The sequence below is a fragment of the Muntiacus reevesi genome, chromosome 12, assembly GCF_963930625.1.
Source record: "Muntiacus reevesi chromosome 12, mMunRee1.1, whole genome shotgun sequence".
NCBI classification, from domain to species: Eukaryota; Metazoa; Chordata; class Mammalia; order Artiodactyla; family Cervidae; genus Muntiacus; species Muntiacus reevesi.
In genome coordinates this window covers 17211394-17228904 of record NC_089260.1, presented here as the reverse complement: position 1 = coordinate 17228904, position 17511 = coordinate 17211394, and the positions used below count along the sequence as shown (strand labels likewise).

General features: G+C 42.2%; 1 protein-coding gene across 1 annotated transcript in view; it reads left to right on the top strand.

Moving 5' to 3' along the window:
• The window catches only part of SNX31 (sorting nexin 31), an 80231-nt gene that overhangs the window by 3938 nt on the left and 58782 nt on the right, over positions 1-17511 (top strand). Inside the window, exons 3-4 of the mRNA XM_065903565.1 lie at positions 8227-8341; positions 14705-14769. Of these exons, the coding sequence (XP_065759637.1) occupies positions 8227-8341; positions 14705-14769 (180 nt within the window). The remainder of the gene's footprint in view (positions 1-8226; positions 8342-14704; positions 14770-17511) is intronic.

Here is a 17511-nt window from a genome sequence, read left to right as displayed (position 1 = left end):
CCTGACCTGACTGCTTTCTGTGCCTTTAAATGAATAAAAGCGATTTGATCTATGCCCTTGCCTATACCACCTCCCTCAAGGGGAGTCAAATCTGTGAAAGAAACCGTTAATTGGCTCATTTTGGCCATCCTGTGTAAATGAGGCTGGACTCCATGGAAAGGATGCTTGCCTCTTTGAAAACGCCCTGCTGGCATCAGTCATAGCAGTGCTGACAAGCCTTGCAAACGATCCTCCGCGAGAGCAGGGCTCCGCGCTGGTTCAGTCTTCTTCCCTGCCAGGTGCTGACTCAGCCTGGCTCCTTCCCTTCTTTACCTGATATTTCTCCTTTTCCCGACTCTGTTCTCATGAGCTGGCCCGTTGCCACTCCCTGGCTCACCTCCCCCTCCTGAGAAGGCCTCTGCCTACCGGGCTGTGGGTTAGAGACCAGCCTTTCTCAAGGGTCACCTCAAGCCCCACCTTCTCTGGGAAGTCCCCCTTAATTGCACAAGAGCCTTTCTCTGATTCCTGTGTCACTTTGTGTTTAGACCTTGTCACTTTCCCCTTCTTTGTGTGAAGATTTTGTTTCCCCTCTTTATTTAGTTGAGAAGCCCAAATGCTTAAATGAAGGAATGAATGAAGGCTGTAGGCATAGCGTATCCAGCATAGAATCTTGTTTTAGGAGAGGCCCAAGAGAGATTTGATGGAGGAGGAGGATGGGAGGAAAAGAGGGCAAGGAGAAGGAAAAAGTGGTGAAAAGAGTGTGTCCAGGTTCTACTGCTCATTGATCTTGATTTGAGTCACTTTAGCTGCCTGAGTTACGCACTGGCCACCAACCTTGTTGTCGAGGAGGGAGGATGACAGGGTTCATGGCCAGGATGATCACCAACTTCACAGGACTGCACTGAGGAAGAAACGGGAAAATACACAAGACTAATGTTCTTTGGTACAAAATACCACAGTCCAGGTTTATTTGAGCTTGTGACCCTTTATCTGGACAATCTGAGATTTTTAATACAAGGGCCTTGGAAGGTGGGATGACTGAGTCAACATCAGAAACAGACTATCAAGAGGACAGTGTTGTGATCGTAATTCCACTTGTCCCAGGTCACTGCCGAGGGATAGAAATAGGGGGCAGAAAGTGCATATGATAAAATGCACAAGATAAAAGGTCACAAGCTCAAAGCAGCCTGGACTGTGATATTTTGCACCAAAGAATGTTAGTCTTGTATATTTTCCCATTTCTTCCTCAATACAGTCCTGTGAGATAGGTGATCATCATGGCCATTAAACAATGTTATCCTCCTACCCTGACGACGAGGGCAATCTGACCACATCCTCCCACCTTGATGTCAAGGTTCAGTTGGTCAGTAGAGTTCTCTTCATGTTAAGAGGCAGAACTGTATGATGGAGAAATTGGAGCAGGAGACTGTGCTGGAATTAAAAAAAAAAAAAAATCTGTTACCTGAACGTGATTTTTCAAAGCAAGCAAACAAAAATAGCTCTTACTAAATGGGCACAAGAGGTGTGTTTTCTTTCTGATCTCTTGAAACAGTTTTTGAAAGAGTGTTAGGGCTAACTCTAATAGATAATTCTCAGTATGCGAGTGCTTTTAATAGGTAAATGATGTAGTATTTGAGACCAATAGAAAAGACTGTATTTTGGTAGAGTTGAAGAATTTGTGCAGTTGTGATGGACTTTTGGCGGACTTTACTGCTCAGTTTATTGTGTTTATCTCCCCACTTAGACCTGTGCTTGAGAAAGGAGGGGAAAGATTCCTTGAGAAGTCAGCTCAGGTTGTAAAACCTGCTGGGAGAGTTTTGGCTCTGGAGTGGGTATTAGGACCTTAATCCTTGTTGAGTTTTTGTCCAGTTCTTGGCTGTAGGTCTCTGCCCGGATCTCCCCTGGGTAACCCAGACAGCCCTGCTGGTTCAAGGATATTTTGATTCCCACCCATTTGGGAGTATCTGTGGTGCTTATAAACACTTGACAAGAAGATTGCCTTTCAAAGATCACTCAATCAGTTAATCAGGAAATAAGTGCATGCAAAGAAGACCAATTCCTGCTTCTACTTAATGGAATTAGCAGAGAGGGGCGCATGCATCCCTTGCCTGGGATGATGCAGTGACTGAGGTGCCTGTAGATCCTCTCTGGCACGGCAGGAAGATTTCCTTGAATTTGAAAGAAGCAGAATTGTTGCTCTAATATTTTATACTGCTAGATTTAAAGAAAAAATGACAAATAACTACTGGAATCTGGTGGGTAATTTATTTTTTCCATTTTATAAAGTTTAGTTTCAATTAGAGGATAATTGCTTTACAATGTTGTGTTGGTTTCTGCCATACAAGAACGTGAGTCAGTCATAAGTGTATATGTGTCTCCTCCCTCTTGAACCTCCCACGCCATCCCACCCCTCTGTGTTGTCACCGAGCACCAGGTTGAGCTCCCTGTTATTCAGCAACTTCCCAGTAGTGATCTGTTTTATGTGTGGCACTGGGTACGCTTCAGTGCTACTCTCTCGATTCATCCCACCCTCACCTTGTACCCACCCCCCGCTGTGTCCTCCCGGCTCTTCTCTGTGTCCGCATCTCCATCGGGCAGGTAACTTACATGAGAGGCAGTAGGCGTGGTAGGAACAGCCTGAGAGAATATAAACTCAAGTGATTCCAGACATTCTTGTTTTTTTAAGAGAGGCCAGAGCATCGGTTTTCCTTTCTTAAAAAAATAAACATTATTTTTGTGGACCAATCTTAGATTTATTATTATTTTTTTAAGTGCAAAGATGGTACAGAGTTCTCATCTCCCTTGCCCCCAGTTTCCGCTGTTGTTTTTGGTACTTCGGTTACAGGGGCTTCCCAGGTGGCGCTAGTGGTAAAGAACCCGCCTGCCAATGCAGGAGAACTAAGAGAAGGCGAAGCCGTTCAATCCCTGAGTCGGGAAGATCCCCTTGAGGAAGAAATGGCAACCCACTCCAGGAATCTCGCCTGGAAAATCCCATGGACAGAGAAGCCTGGGTGGGGTCCCAAGATGACCCCAAGATGACAGTCCATGGGGTCCCAAAGAGTTGGACATGACTAAAAGTGACTTAACACAATGAACCTGTACTGATACAGAATTACAAACTATAGTCTATCATTTATTCCAACTTCTTGGTCTTTACTTAATGTCCTTCTGTTCCAAGGCCACATTCAAGTCCCACATTAAACTGTTATATCTCTTTAGGCTCCTCTTGACTGTGACAGTTTCCCAGGCTTTCCTTGTTGTTCATGATTTTGACAATTTTGAGGAGTATTGGGCAGGTAGTTTGTGGAATGTCCCTCTAGTGGACTTGGTCTGATGTTTTTCAGATGACCCGACTGGGTTTATGGTTTTGAGAGACTGGGGGACAAGTGCTCCTACTCACATCTTGTCTGGGGCATTTACTAGCGATCTAACATGTTTGAGATTGCCCTTGGTCACCTGGCTGAGGGAGTGTTTGGCAGGTTTCTCCATATAAAGTTACTTCTTTCCCTGCCTTTCCAGTGTATGCTCTTAGGAGGGATGTCCCCATGCACAGACCACACTTAAAGACTGAGGATTTATGTTCAACTCCTTGTGGGATAAAGTATCTACATACATTATTTGGGATTCTTCTGCACCAGGATTTGTGTATTCTCTCAGATTTACTTAGTCAAGAATTTATATCTGGACTATAAATTATTACAGACTCCTGGATATAGTACTCCTGGAGTGGACTCCTGGATATTGTTCCAGCTTGGCCTGTGGGAGCTCTTTCAGTTTGTTCCTCTGTGTCTTTGACATACCCCTATTGTTGACTTTTGTTTGCTTTGCACACTTTCTTATTTTCTGGTGCTACAAGACTTCCCAGACTCATCTTTTTTTTTTAATTAATTAATTTATTTTAATTGAAGGCTAATTACTTTACTATATTGTAGTGATTTTTGCCATACGTTGACATGAATCAGCCATGGGTGTACATGTGTTCCCCATCCTGAACCCCCCTCCCACCTCCCTCCCCACCCCATCCCTCAGGGTCATCCCAGTGCACCGGCCCTGGTCACCCTGCCTCATGCATTGAACCTGGACTGGCGATCTGTTTCACATATGATAATATGCATGTTTCAATGCTATTCTCTCAAATCATCCCACCCTCGCCTTCTCCCATAGAGTCCAAAAGTCTGTTCTTTACATCTGTGTCTCTTTTGCTGTCTCGCATATAGGGTCATCGTTACCATCTTTCTAAATTCCATATATATGCATTAATATACTATATTGGTGATTTTCTCTCTGACTTACTTTGATCTGTATAATAGGCTCCAGTTTCATCCACCTCATTAGAACTGATTCAAATGCCTTCTTTTTAACAGCTGAGTAATATTCCATTGTGTATATGTACCACAGCTTTCTTATCCATTCATCTGCCGATGGACATCTAGGTTGCTTCCATGTCCTGCCTATTGTAAACAGTGCTGCGATGAACACTGGAATACTCGTGTCTCTTTCAATTCTGGTTTCCTCAGTGTGTATGCCCAGCAGTGAAGCTGGGCTGTATGGCAGTTCTACTTCCAGTTTTTTAAGGAATCTCCACACTGTTCTCCATAGTAGCTGTACTATTTTGCATTCCCACCAACAGTGTAAGAGGGTTCCTTTTTCTCCACATCCTCTCCAGCATTTATTGTTTGTAGACTTTTTGATAGCAGCCATTCTGACCGGCATGAGATGGTACCTCATTGCGGTTTTAATTTGCATTTCTCTGATAATGAGTGATGTTGAGCATCTTTTCATGTATTTGTTAGCCATCTGTATGTCTTCTTTGGAGAAATGTCTGTTTAGTTCTTTGGCCTATTTTTTGATGGGTCATTTATTTTTCTGGGATTGAGCTGCATGAGCTGCTTGTATATTTTTGAGATTAATTCTTTGTCAGTTGCTTCGTTTGCTATTATTTTCCCCCATTCTGAAGGCTGTCTTTTCACCTTGCTTATAGTTTCCTTAGGTTTTTTTTTTTGGCCCCACCGTGTGGCATGTGGGATTTTTGTTCCGATCGAACCCACACCCTCTGCATTTGAGGTGTGGAATCTCAACCACTGGACCACCAGGGAAGTCCCAGTCCCAGACTCATCTTGTGTATTTCCTGCTTCAGTCCTAGAATCAACCATTTCTTCATGGAGTCCTAGTTGCTTTTATTGAAGAATAACATTAGAAACCAATATCTGGCACTATATGTTTTCCCCACTATCACAGTGTCGTTGCTTCTAGACCCTCTAAACTGACAGAGCAAGAAAATATATGTGTATCTATGCATGTCTATAAATAAATACTTCTGTGTGTAGCCATCTGTGTCTACATTAAGTTAAACATGAGTTCATACCAATGTCTTCAATGGTAATCCATCACCACATGGCTCACTCTAGCCTGTTCCCTTATCTGAAAACTCTCATTACAACAGTGAGAAGCCACTCACACCACCTGCATCTGCTGACTTGATTGTTCCATTCTGTGAACACATATAGAGGTAGCAGAATGGTTAACATGTGTCCACATAGGAAACAATTTTATCAGCTAGAGCTCATACTTCTGTAGAGCCGCTTTGGCCTTTAATTTTATAGACACCACTCATTTGCAGAGTGACTTAGGTCAGCACCTTTTCCCTCATTCCCTTCACTGCAGTTGTTTCATCTATTTATAACATAGCTAAATTGTTTACTCACATTCTGCATTCCATTCTGGGTTTCCCCCACTTCCTAAATGATTCTTTAAATATCTACACACATTAAAGTTGTGTTGTAAAGTTCAGTAGGTTTGGCAAATACCTAGTACCATGTATCATAGTATCATGCAGACTAGTTTCACCACCCTAAAAGATTCCACGTGCTTCACCAGTTCAACACCCCCCTTTTCCAAGCTCCTGGTGACCATGAATGTTTTTACTCTCTCTACCATTTTGCTTTTCCCCCAAGAATATCATGTAATTGAAGTCATACAGTGTGTTTTTTCAGATTGACTTTTTATTTATCAATATGTATCTCAGATTCCTTCATGTCTTTTTGTAGCTTGACAACTCATTTCTTTTTATTGCTGGGGAATATTCCATTGTAGGGATAGACCAGAGTTTGTTTATCCATTCACCTATTGAAGGATATCTCGGTTGCTTTCAGGTTTTGGTGATTATGAGTAAAGCACCTCCAAACATTTGTATGCTGTCTTTTTGTGGCCACAGTTTTCAAATCTATTGGGTGAATAACTAGGAGTGTAGTTGCTGAATTATGTGGTAAAACTATGTTTACCTTGTAAGAAATTGCCAAAATTTCTTCCAAAGTGGCTGTACCACTTTATATTCTCTCCAGAATATAACTTGAATATTTTTAAATTGCAAAAATTAATGTTGGCATCAAATTCAGATTCCCTAGAAATCAAACAAACAACCCAGCAGACCAAACAAAATATAAGGGAGCTGTATCTTCCCTACAGGTAGGCAGGTAATAACCTTTCCAAGTGTTAGATCAACACTGTCCAATAGAAATTTATGTGCTGGTGGAAATGCTCTGTATCTTCTTTGTCTAATTTAGTAGGAACTTGCCATGTTTCCAGTGGCTATTGAGTATTTGAAATGTGGTTAGTGAGATGGAGGAGTTGAACTTTAAATTTTAAGTTTAAATTTAAGTAGTCACAGGTGGCTAATGGATGTCTTATTGGGTGGCCCAATTCTGGGCCACCCTAAGAATTTTGGCTCGTACTTGAGTGAGACAGGCTGCTATGAAGGATTTCGTGCAGGGCAGAGGAATGATCTGACTTACATTTTTAAGTAACTTTAGATTCTGTATTAGGAATAGATGGAAGGGGAGCAAGGGCGGAGGCAGAGAGATCTGTTGGAAAGTTACTGCAATAACCTGGAACAAGAGATAACAGGGGTGTGGACAAGAGTGATGGCAGTGGGGGAGGAAGAAGAGGCCAGATTTGCGATCTATTTTGAAGTTAGGGCTGGTGCAAGGTAAATATTTGCCAAATACACACTGTATTTTTGACAAAGGTCATGGAATTTTAGTTCGTTCTTGTTTGCAGTCTCATTTCTCTTAGATCTGCTCTCATTTTCTTTAAGTCAGTGAAATTTCCTGTTCCAGAGGTACCATGTTAAAATCTTACTGGTTTCCTTTCTTCTACTTTAAAGAGAATGATACGATGTCTTATTTTCAAGCTTTCACTGTAAATGTGAGTCTGGAATGAAGGTCATTTTTGATTACCTAATTTAAAAATTATTTTTGATGCATCCACTATGAGCTTGCATAAAGATAGTTTCCACCACGGTCATGGTCTTGGGTCATATGTGGGTGGGGAAGAGGGAGGGGTCTGGCAGAGTTTCTACTGGGATCATATGTCAGCCTTGTAGGACTTTTAGAAACCAACATTGTCCACTAGCAATAGAACGTAAGCCACATATGTAAAACTGCAAAATTTTGTGTTAAAATTTTGACATGTTAAAAAAGATTTAAAAAACAGGTGGAATTAATTTTAATGATATATTTTATTTAATCTGATGCATCTAAAATATTATGATTTCAGTAGGTAATCAATATAAAAAGTGATTGAGGAGGGTGTGTCTACTCACTCCTGTGTTCTTGCTTGGAGAATCCCACAGACAGAGGAGCCTGGCAGTCATATTCCAAAGAGTTGGACACAACTGAAGCTACTTAGCATGCACATTCCTAAAAAGTTTTTAGCAAAATGTTTTACCTTCTCTTCCCTTTGCACGAAGTCTTCCCTTAAAACTAGAGTGCATTTTACACTTACCACCCATCTCACTTTGGACTAGCTGCGTTGTCAGAGGCTACCAAATTAGACTGCACAACTCTGAACATCTGCTGTTCTGTTCAAATTGGGTGGGTGTGGGGAGGGGGAATTAAATTCCTAACTCTAACCATTGATGTCATGAATACTATTGGGGAATAAATTAAAGGAATATTGTATGATGTGACTGATGTATTGTGTAAAAACAAACGAAAGATTAAAATATACCCCAAATCTACCAAACTCAGACTGGAGTTGTCAGTCTGAGATACGTCTAGGAACCTCTACTAAAATAAAATCCTCTTTAAGAAAATCAAGGTATCACTTTTTCCTCCTTTTGACCATCAGGAAGCGTTAATTTTAAATAAAGTGCTGGGGAGAGACTTGCCCCAAGCCAAGGCTTTGGTGCCTCATCAACCTTGAATGGTAGGCGCTTTGTCTTAAATTTGTGTTTTCTTCATCTTTCAGTTGAAGCGGGTGTTTGGAAATTGCCTGCCACCCTTTCCACCAAAGTACTATCTTGCAATGACCACATCTATGGCTGATGAGAGAAGGGACCAGTTAGAACAATATTTGCAAAATGGTATGTATTTGGATTTTTTAAAACAGATCTGTGGAAATGTTGAAGGTTTGTATCTGTCCTCAATGGCTCTTGGTATATTTACAGAATTGTGTGACCATCACCGTCATCTAATCTGAAAGCATTTTTACCACCCCAAAAGAAATTTTATACCTATTATCAGCCACTTCCTATTTCTCTCCCTTACCAGCCCTTGTCTTTATACACTAATTTATGCCTTTATAAATTTGCCTGCTCTGGATATTTCACGTAAATGGAATCATACAAGATGTGGTCTTTGTATTTGGTATAAGAATGCTTTGTTTAGAGTCACCCCTCCCCCAGGTGCTCTGTGTTGAATTTGATTGTAAAAATCAAAGGAATGTCATTTGGATTAAGACTGAACAAAAGGATAAAGTGATCTGCTTTTATGTGAAAGCTTTCAGGAGATATCAGAAATGTTTACCGGCAGTGCTAGAGATGGCAGTTTCATCTCTGGCCTCCCTAGGAGCAGAGCTGAGGCACCAGGGATGCTTGGAGGTCTGCTCTGGACCCATGGGGCTAATGATACAGAGTCTTGGTGCATTTCTGGGCTTCTGAAAAGTCCTATATGCACAGGAAGATGAGCTCTCATAAGAGAGGACAGTGGGGGGACTTCCCTGCTGGCCCAGTGGTTAAGATTCTGAGCTCCCAATGCAGGGGGCCCAGGTTCAATCCCTGGTCAGGGAACTAGATCCCACATGCTGCAACTAAGACCTGGTGCAGCCAAATAAATGAATAAAAAATAAAAAATAAAGAGAGGACGGTGGGGAGAAATAGAATCATTGGCATTCAAACAGTTAAAGGTTTAAAAGGGGGAAATGGTATAGACATAAAATGTTTTAAAAATAAAACCTGGCCAAAGAGTTTAAAATGAAAGACACGTTCCCTTCCACCTCAGATTCCCATGCCTTTAAAAGAAAATACTATTATTAATACAAGAGGCTTGTATATTTCTCAGAAACCATCCTGTGTATTCTAGTGTGTGTGTACATCTTTGTTGGTTAAAGACAAATCGAAGCTTACTCTGTACATTTTTCTGTATCTGAGTTTTGTTTTGAATTAATTAATTAGCTTATTTGGGCTGCTCTAGGTCTTCATTGCTGCACGTGGGCTTTCTTTATCGGGGGCTACTGTGCGCTGCGATGCGTGGGCTTCTCACCCCAAGTGGGTCTCTTGTTGCAGAGCACGGGCTCTAGAACACGTGGGCTCAGGAGCTGCGGCTCTTGGGCTCAGTTGCTGTGGCCCAAGGGCCCAGTTGCTCCTCGGCAGGTGGAATCCCCCCCAGCCAGGGCCCGAACCCATGTCCCCTGTATTGGCAGGCAGATTTCTATTGGCTGTGCCACCAGGGATGTCCTGAATCTGAGTCGTTAGAACTTTTTAGTCTGAAAGAATTTCTGACTTACAGAGATGTTGCAAAATTAATGCAAAAATTTCTGTATATTCTACCCAGATTTCTCAGATGTTAACACTTTACATTTGCTTTATCCCTCTCTCTCACTTTCCCAAGTCTGCATTTGTGTTATGAATGAATGCATAATATATATTGTATATAATTTTTGAGACACTTGTTTTGCATATATAAACTACCTTATCATTAAGTACAGCTATGTGTATTTCCTGAGATCAAGGACTTTCTCTTCAGTAACTACAGTGTAGTTATAAAAATCGGGCAATTAACACTGATATAGTAATGCTATCTAGCATAGAGACTTTATTTAAGCATCGCCAACTACCCCACTAATGTCCTTCACTACAAAAGAAAAAAACCTTTTTCTTCTGTATGTTGATTTTACTCCTCTTAAAACATTAATCTTACAGATCTTTCTTATTGTCATTCAGTTGCTCAGTAGTATCCGACTCTTTGTGACCCCATGGACTGCAGCACACCAGCTTCCCTGTCCATCACCATCTCCCAGAGCTTGCTCAAACTCATGTCAATTGAGTCAGTGATGCCATCCAACCATCTTGTCCTCTGTCGTCTCCTTCTCCTCCTGCCTTCAATCTTTCCCAGCATCAGGGTCTTTTTTAATGAGTCGGCTCTTCACATCAGGTGGCCAAAGTATTGGAGCTTCATCTTCAGCATCAGTCCTTCCAATGAATAAACAGGACTGATTTCCTTTAAGATTGACTGGTTTGATCTCCTTGTAGTCCAAGGGACTCTCAAGAGTCCTCCAACACTGCAGTTCGAAAGCATAAATTCTTCAACACAGCCTTCTTTATGGTCCAGCTGTCACATCCATACATGACTACTGGAAAAACCATAGCTTTGACTAGATGGATCTTTATTGGCAAAGTAATGTCTCTGCCTTCTAATATGCTGCCTAGGTTTCTCATAGCTTTTCTTCCAAGGAGCAAGCATCTTTTAATTTCATGGCTGCAGTCACAGTCTGCAGTGATTTTGGAGCCCAAGAAAATAAAGTCTGTCACTGTTTTCATTGTTTCCCCATCTATTTGCCTTGAAGTGATGGGACTGTATGCCTTGATCTTAGTTTTTTGAATGTTGAGTTTTAAGACAGCTTTTTCACTCTCCTCTTTCACCTCCATCAAGAGGCTCTTTAGTTCCTCTTCGCTTTCTGCCATAAGGGTGATGTCATCTGAATATCTGAGGTTACTGATATTTCTCCCAGAAATCTTGATTTTAGTTTGTGCTTCATTCAGCCTGGCATTTCACATGATGTACTCTGAATACAAGTTAAACAAGTTAAACAGGCAGGGAGACAATATACAGCCTTGATGTACTCCTTTCCCAATTTGGAACCAGTCTGTTGCTCCATATCCAGCTCTTACTATTGCTTCTTGACCTGCATACAAGTTTCTCTGAAGGCAGGTAAGGTGGTCTGGTATTCCCATCTCTTTAAGAATTTTCTACAGTTTGTTATGATACGCTAAAGTCAAAGGCTTTAGCGTAGTCAATGAAGCAGAAGTAGATGTTTTCCTGGAACTCTCTTGCTTTTTCTATGATCCAATGGATGTTGACAATTTGATGTTTCGTTCCTCTGCCTTTTCTAAATCCAGCTGTACATCTGGAAGTTCTTGATTGACATGCTGTTGAAACCTCGCTCGGGGACTTTTGAGCATTACTTTGCTAGCGTGTAAGATAAATGCAATTGTGTGGTAGTTTGAACATTCTTTGGGATTGCCTTTCTTTGGGATTGGAATGAAAATTGACCTTTTCCAGTCCTGTGACCACTGCTGAGTTTTCCAAATTTGCTGGCATATTGAGTGCAGCACTTTCACAGCATCATCTTTCAGGATTTGAAATAGCTCAACTGGAATTCCATCACCTCCACTAGCTTTGTTCATAGTGATGTTTCCTAAGGCCCAATTGACTTTGCATTCTAGGATGTCTGGCTCTAGGTGAGTAATCACACCATAGTGGTTGTCTGGGTGATGATCTTTTTTTGTATAGTTCTTCTGTGTATTCTTGCCACCGCTTCTTATTATCTTCTGCTTCTGTTAGGTCCATACCATTTTTGTCCTTTATTGTGCCCATCTTTGCATGAAATGTTCCCTTGGTATCTCTAATTTTCTTGAAGAGATCTGTGTTCTTTCCCCTTTTATTGTTTTCCTCTATTTCTTTGCACTGATCACTGAGGAAGGCTTTCTTATCTCTCCTTGCCATTCTTTGGAATTCTGCATTCAGATGGGAATATCTTTCCTGTTCTCTTTTGCCTTTCACGTCTCTCCTTTTCTCAGACAACCTGAGAAGGCCTATCTGTAAGGCGTCCTCAGACAACCATTTTGCCTTTTTGTATTTCTTTTTCTTGGAGGTAGTTTTGATCACAGCCTCCTGTACCTGTTATGAACCTCTGTCCATAGTTCTTCAGGCACTCTGTCTATCAGATCTAGTCCCTTGAATCTATTTCTCACTTCTACTGTATAATTGTAGGGAATTTGATTTAGGTCACACCTGAATGGTCTAGTGGTTTCCCCTACTTTCTTCAATTTAAGTCTGAATTTGGCTATAAGGAGTTCATGATGTGAGCCACAGTCAGCTACCGGTCTTGTTTTTGCTGACTGAATAGAGCTTCTCCATGTTTGGCCAAAAAGAATATAATCAATCTGACTTCAGTATTGACCATCTGGTGATGTCCACGTGTAGAGTCTTCTCTTGTGTTGTTGGAAGAAGGTGTTTGCTATGACCAGTGCGTTCTCTTGGCAAAACTCTTTTAGCCTTTGCTCTGCTTCATTTTGAACTCCAAGGCCAAACTTGCCTGTTACTCCAGGTGTCTCTTGACTTTTGCATTCCAGTCCCCTATGATAAAAAGGGCATGTTGTTTCGGTGTTAGCTCTAGGTAGTAGTGTAGGTCTTCATAGAACCATTCAACTTCAGTTTCTTTGACATTACTGATTGGGGCATAGACTTGAATTACTTAGAATTGAACGGTTTGCCTTGGAAACAAACAGAGATCATTCTGTTGTTATTGAGAATGCCCCCAAGTACTGCCTTTCAGACTCTTTAGTTGACTATGAGGACTACTCCATTTCTTCTAAGGGATTCTTGCTCACAGTAGTAGGTATAATGGTCATCTGAAGAAATTATTTTCAGAGTTGCACATATTTTTTTAAAACATAGCAAATAGAAATTCTAGAAGTCATCTATTTTCCATTCATCTTTTGTAATGGAGAATGTACCCCTTTTTAGACATATTAAATTTTTTTCAAGTTCAAAATGTAATATCTTTTGAAATTTCATTCTCTCTTGGTTTGCTTTCTCAGATCTTGATGAAATACTCCTTTAACAACTTGCCTTTTCACAGATGATTACTGTGCTTAACGGGTCACTTAATGCCCTTAATGCACCGTGCATCCCCTTGGAAGGCAGAGGAAGGAGATGCTACGGTGCAGTGTAGCACTATGGCTGTGAGCACAGGCTCTGCTCAGACCTAGTGCCAAGCCCCTGGTTTGCACCTCACTGGCTGTGTGACCCGGGGAAAGAGACTTACCTTCTCTGAGCTTCAGTGTCTTTATCTGTAAAATGGAAATGCTCTTTACTTCAGTGTTTGTTGTGAAGATTAAGTGAGCTAAAACATGCAAAATGCTTTGCATAGTACTCGGTACTTAACGGTTGTACAGTAAATACTAATTTATTGAGCACTTCTTCAACAGCGTTCCCATCCCAAGGATCCATGGTACTGATTGTCATGATTAACTTGCATACATGCCACATATAGGCTTCCCAGGTGACGCTAGTGGTAAAGGACCTGCCTGCCAATGCAGGAGACATATGCCACGTGGGTTCGATCCCTGGGTCAGAAAGATCCTCTGGAGAAGGGATTGACAACCTACTCCAGTATTCTTGCCTGGAGACTCCCATGAACAGTGGAGCCTGGTAGGCTACAGTCGATAGGGTCACACAGAGTCAAACATGACGGAAGCGACTTAGCACACATGCCACATATATTCCAGAAAGTAAGACAAGAGCTTGCCCCCCCACCCTGTGCTGAAATTACCTCTTTAAAAGAGAGGGGGAAAAGTTTTTGCTGTTACAGAGACTCTCTGTCTTAGTTATTTTATTTTGAAAAACCTGGCATCATTTGGGAAGCACAACCCGAAATGACCTCAGTCAGTGCTAGTTTGGAATGCTGGTAGAAATGATTTGACAAGATCAGTAAAAGAGCAACGAAAAGAAAGACATTTAATATAGATTTAGAAGCTGGATAAGTTCAGCTCAAGTGCAGAGTGTGGGAGAGGACTCGTGGGGAGGAAGATAAGAACTGAGAAAACTGTAGGGAAGCCCCTCACGTGTGGCTGTGGGGCCCTCAGGGGGCAGTCCCGGCCCCATGTACTCTGGCCACAGCTCTGGGTATTGGTATCTGGAGCTTTACATCTAAGGGAGTAAATGTCTTATAAGTACAGAAGAACCAAAACTTTAAATCTCTGGTAGCCTTATTATTGCTTTTTTTCTTTTTTTTGGATAACCTCTTGAGAGTTCCCATTGTGAAAAGAAGTCCTCTCCATCCTTGTTTCTTGGCTGATTTAAAATTTTCAAATGACTAAGCATCTCGCTAAAGTGGGAGTCTAGATCCTCAGTTTTAGATCTTATTGTTTCTTCATATCAACTTCATCATCTTTCTAGTAGGGGCAGCAAGATGGCTATTGAGTGATGGATGTGCATGAATGAAAAAGGACTCCTGGAAAGAGTCACCTGGGATGGTGTGATGGGTTCATGTTGTCAGTCCAGGCTGCCTGGAGGAGGAGGGCTTTGTAGGTTTTCATGGATTTGAGAAGTCAAAGGCTCCGGTGCACTGTCCAGGCCTGGAGGGCTCCCTGGAGGACAGAGCAGTTTAACAGAACAGTCAACCCAGCCCCGTGCTAACCTGGCTTGCTGTCCCTGTTTTTCAGTAACCGTGGACCCAAACATGTTGAGAAGTGATGTCTTCGTTGATTTTTTAAAACTGGTGCAGCTGGTAAGCTTACTTTTCTTGACTTAAGGTCATGATTTCACTACAGAACATGTCTCCGTGGGTGTGTTTCTGACCATCATCCCTATGGAGCCTGGATTCAGATAAAAACACTCATTTGGAAGATACAGGAAGATGGTTCCTATTAATATTTTCTTCTTTTGGAGGCTTAGATTCTAGATGGAACATTAAGTGCATCACTTGGCCTTTTGCCCATTTTAATTAAGTTGATACCTTTTATCTATTGCATAAGCACTGACATCTCAAAACTAGCCATGGAAAAGAGAACACATTATTATTAGGGCCCCCATCACAACTCTGGGACCCTGCTTCTGTAACTGGGACTTCCAAGTTTGCTACAGTGGAGACCTCAGGACGGCAATAATAGCCATGCCAGATTATATTTGTGTATTCTGTGCTTAGAACTTTACTGTAAATGAATTATGGAGAAAATTCAATCTCCACAGAAGGACAGACAGCAACTCCCTTTCCTTTGTTGGTCTAAAGAACCATTGGCCACTTGCCCCCAGAAGCTGGAGCTTGGCCAAATACATTTGTTTAGCGCAGGATCCATTCGGGTGGTACACTGGGAACATCTTTATGCCTCCTTGTACGTTCTTGACTGAATGGAAGAGCTTTGAAAGGACCGAAGTTGTCCAATGATATGATATTACTGAACTGGTTCCTTGGTTCAGGGAGGAGTGATGCCTTGATCAGACTTGTAAAAAACAGAAGCAAAGTGCATTTATTCAGTGGTTCAAGTGTGTTGATAAACTTACTGGTCCACCCAGCTGAGAAATGCTGCTGGATCCTCCCGTTGTATGACTGACCATATTTTCATGTATACTTAATGTTAGGTGTGTGTGTGTGTGTGTGTGTGTGTGTGTGTGTGTGTGTGTGTGTGTGTGTGTGTGTGTGCGCGCGCGTGCATGTATATACACATACATGTGTATTTTCCTTTTATTTAAAAAGTTTGTTGTTGTGGTGGAGATGGTGGTAACATTCAAACAGCCCAAAACAGTACAAGATAAAAGTAACCTCAAAGTGGTGGAGAATTTGCCTGCCAATGCAGGAGACACAAGAGACATGGGTTCAATCCCTGGGTTGGGAAGATCCCCTGTAGGAGGAAATGGCAACGCACTCCTGGAAAATTCCATGGACAGAGGAGCCTGGTTGACTACAGTCCAGGGGTCGCAAAGAGTTGGATGCAACTGAACACACACCCGTGCAACCTCACTCCCACCATAGATCTCCAGGCTCCCTCCTCAGAGACACTTGCTTACAGTTTAACACGTGTCCCCTCTATGCATTTTTGTGCAGATACAAGCCTTCACACATATGCATATCCTTTTCTGTCTCATGAATAAGCACTTACTCTACCCACTTTCTGAACCTTGTTTTTCAAAATTTGCATCTTGCAAATCACTCTGTGTGAATGCACAGAGGTACAATCAGCCTTGGTTCTGTCATCTTTGCGTGCACTGTGTTTTTTGTTTTCAATGCTTTCTAAAAGTCATTCACAGGGTGGCAGAGTTTCAGAGCTTTGTTTTGGGTGCCTTTGTTTTGGGTGTTTTAGTGCTCTTAGGATTTTTTTATCTGTATAACTGCGCGGAAGCCTTTTGCCTCACTTTGCAGCGTCTCTTTTTTGCTGCATTTTGCAGCATCTCTTCTTTCTTCTTGTGATGGAGTTTTCACTTTTGCAGTGGCTTTATTTTTCTCTTCTGTTGCTTCCGTGAATTTGGCTAGCTTCCTTATATGCTTTTGTTTGCTTATCTCCTTGTTGAGGTCTTTATTTGTTCTTTGAGGTCTGAGTTCAGAGAAGTCTTGTTTTGGTTAACACAGCCATCATGTTCATTTCCTTAGTTTCATCATTTTGCCTTTTTTTCTTTTTTAATTGAGATCTTTCCAGACCAGGGAGCAAACCCGTGTCTCCTGCATTGGAGTCTTTACCACTGAGCCACCAGGGAAGCCCAGTAGCATCATTTTGGGGACATATTTTTCACCCACATTTGCTCACATTTCTTTTCTCCTTTCCTGAGGGATTTTTGCCTCTGGCTTTTCCCAAGAGACCCTCAATTTTGAAAGAGTTTATGTTCCCGGAGCCAGTTGTTTGCTGACCCACAATGCTGGGAGTTGCCAGAGCTGAGCTGGTGGAACCCATCTGTTGGATCTTGCCTCTCATTTCTGGACGCTTTCTCACTAACACTGTGCTCCAGGGTGGAGTGGCGTGTCTGCCGTGAAGCCCAAACCACACAGTTCCTCTTCTCAAGATCATGTCTTCCACCCTCTGCTGACGAATCGGCCCCAGGACTGACTTAGTAGTTGGGAGTGCAGGTTGGGAGTGAGATGTTCAAGATTCATAGTTTGGTGGCTGCCCTACTTTCAGCTTGCGTGGCTTGAGGCCATTTACTTCGTCTCTTTGTATCTCGGTCTCCCCATCTCTAGAATGAGCAGAGTAGCTCTTCTCTCAGGGTTGTTGGGAGGATGAAGTGAGCCGGTGCTCCTGGCCAATGTCGACACCTATGAGGTCCTCCTGCCATTACCAACACCAATCCTTTTGCCTCTTCCCCACCTGCTGAGAGATTGCTTTGGGCAAAGACGCAGGCCTGCGCATCTCTCCCCAGACACCTGGTGGCATCAGATGGGCCCAGACCTGTGCTCCCAGACCCCCTGGTGCCTCCTGATGAACTGTGTTAAGACAGCGTCAACGTGGCTTGTCCTGCCCGCTGCCCCTTCGTCCCTCTGCTT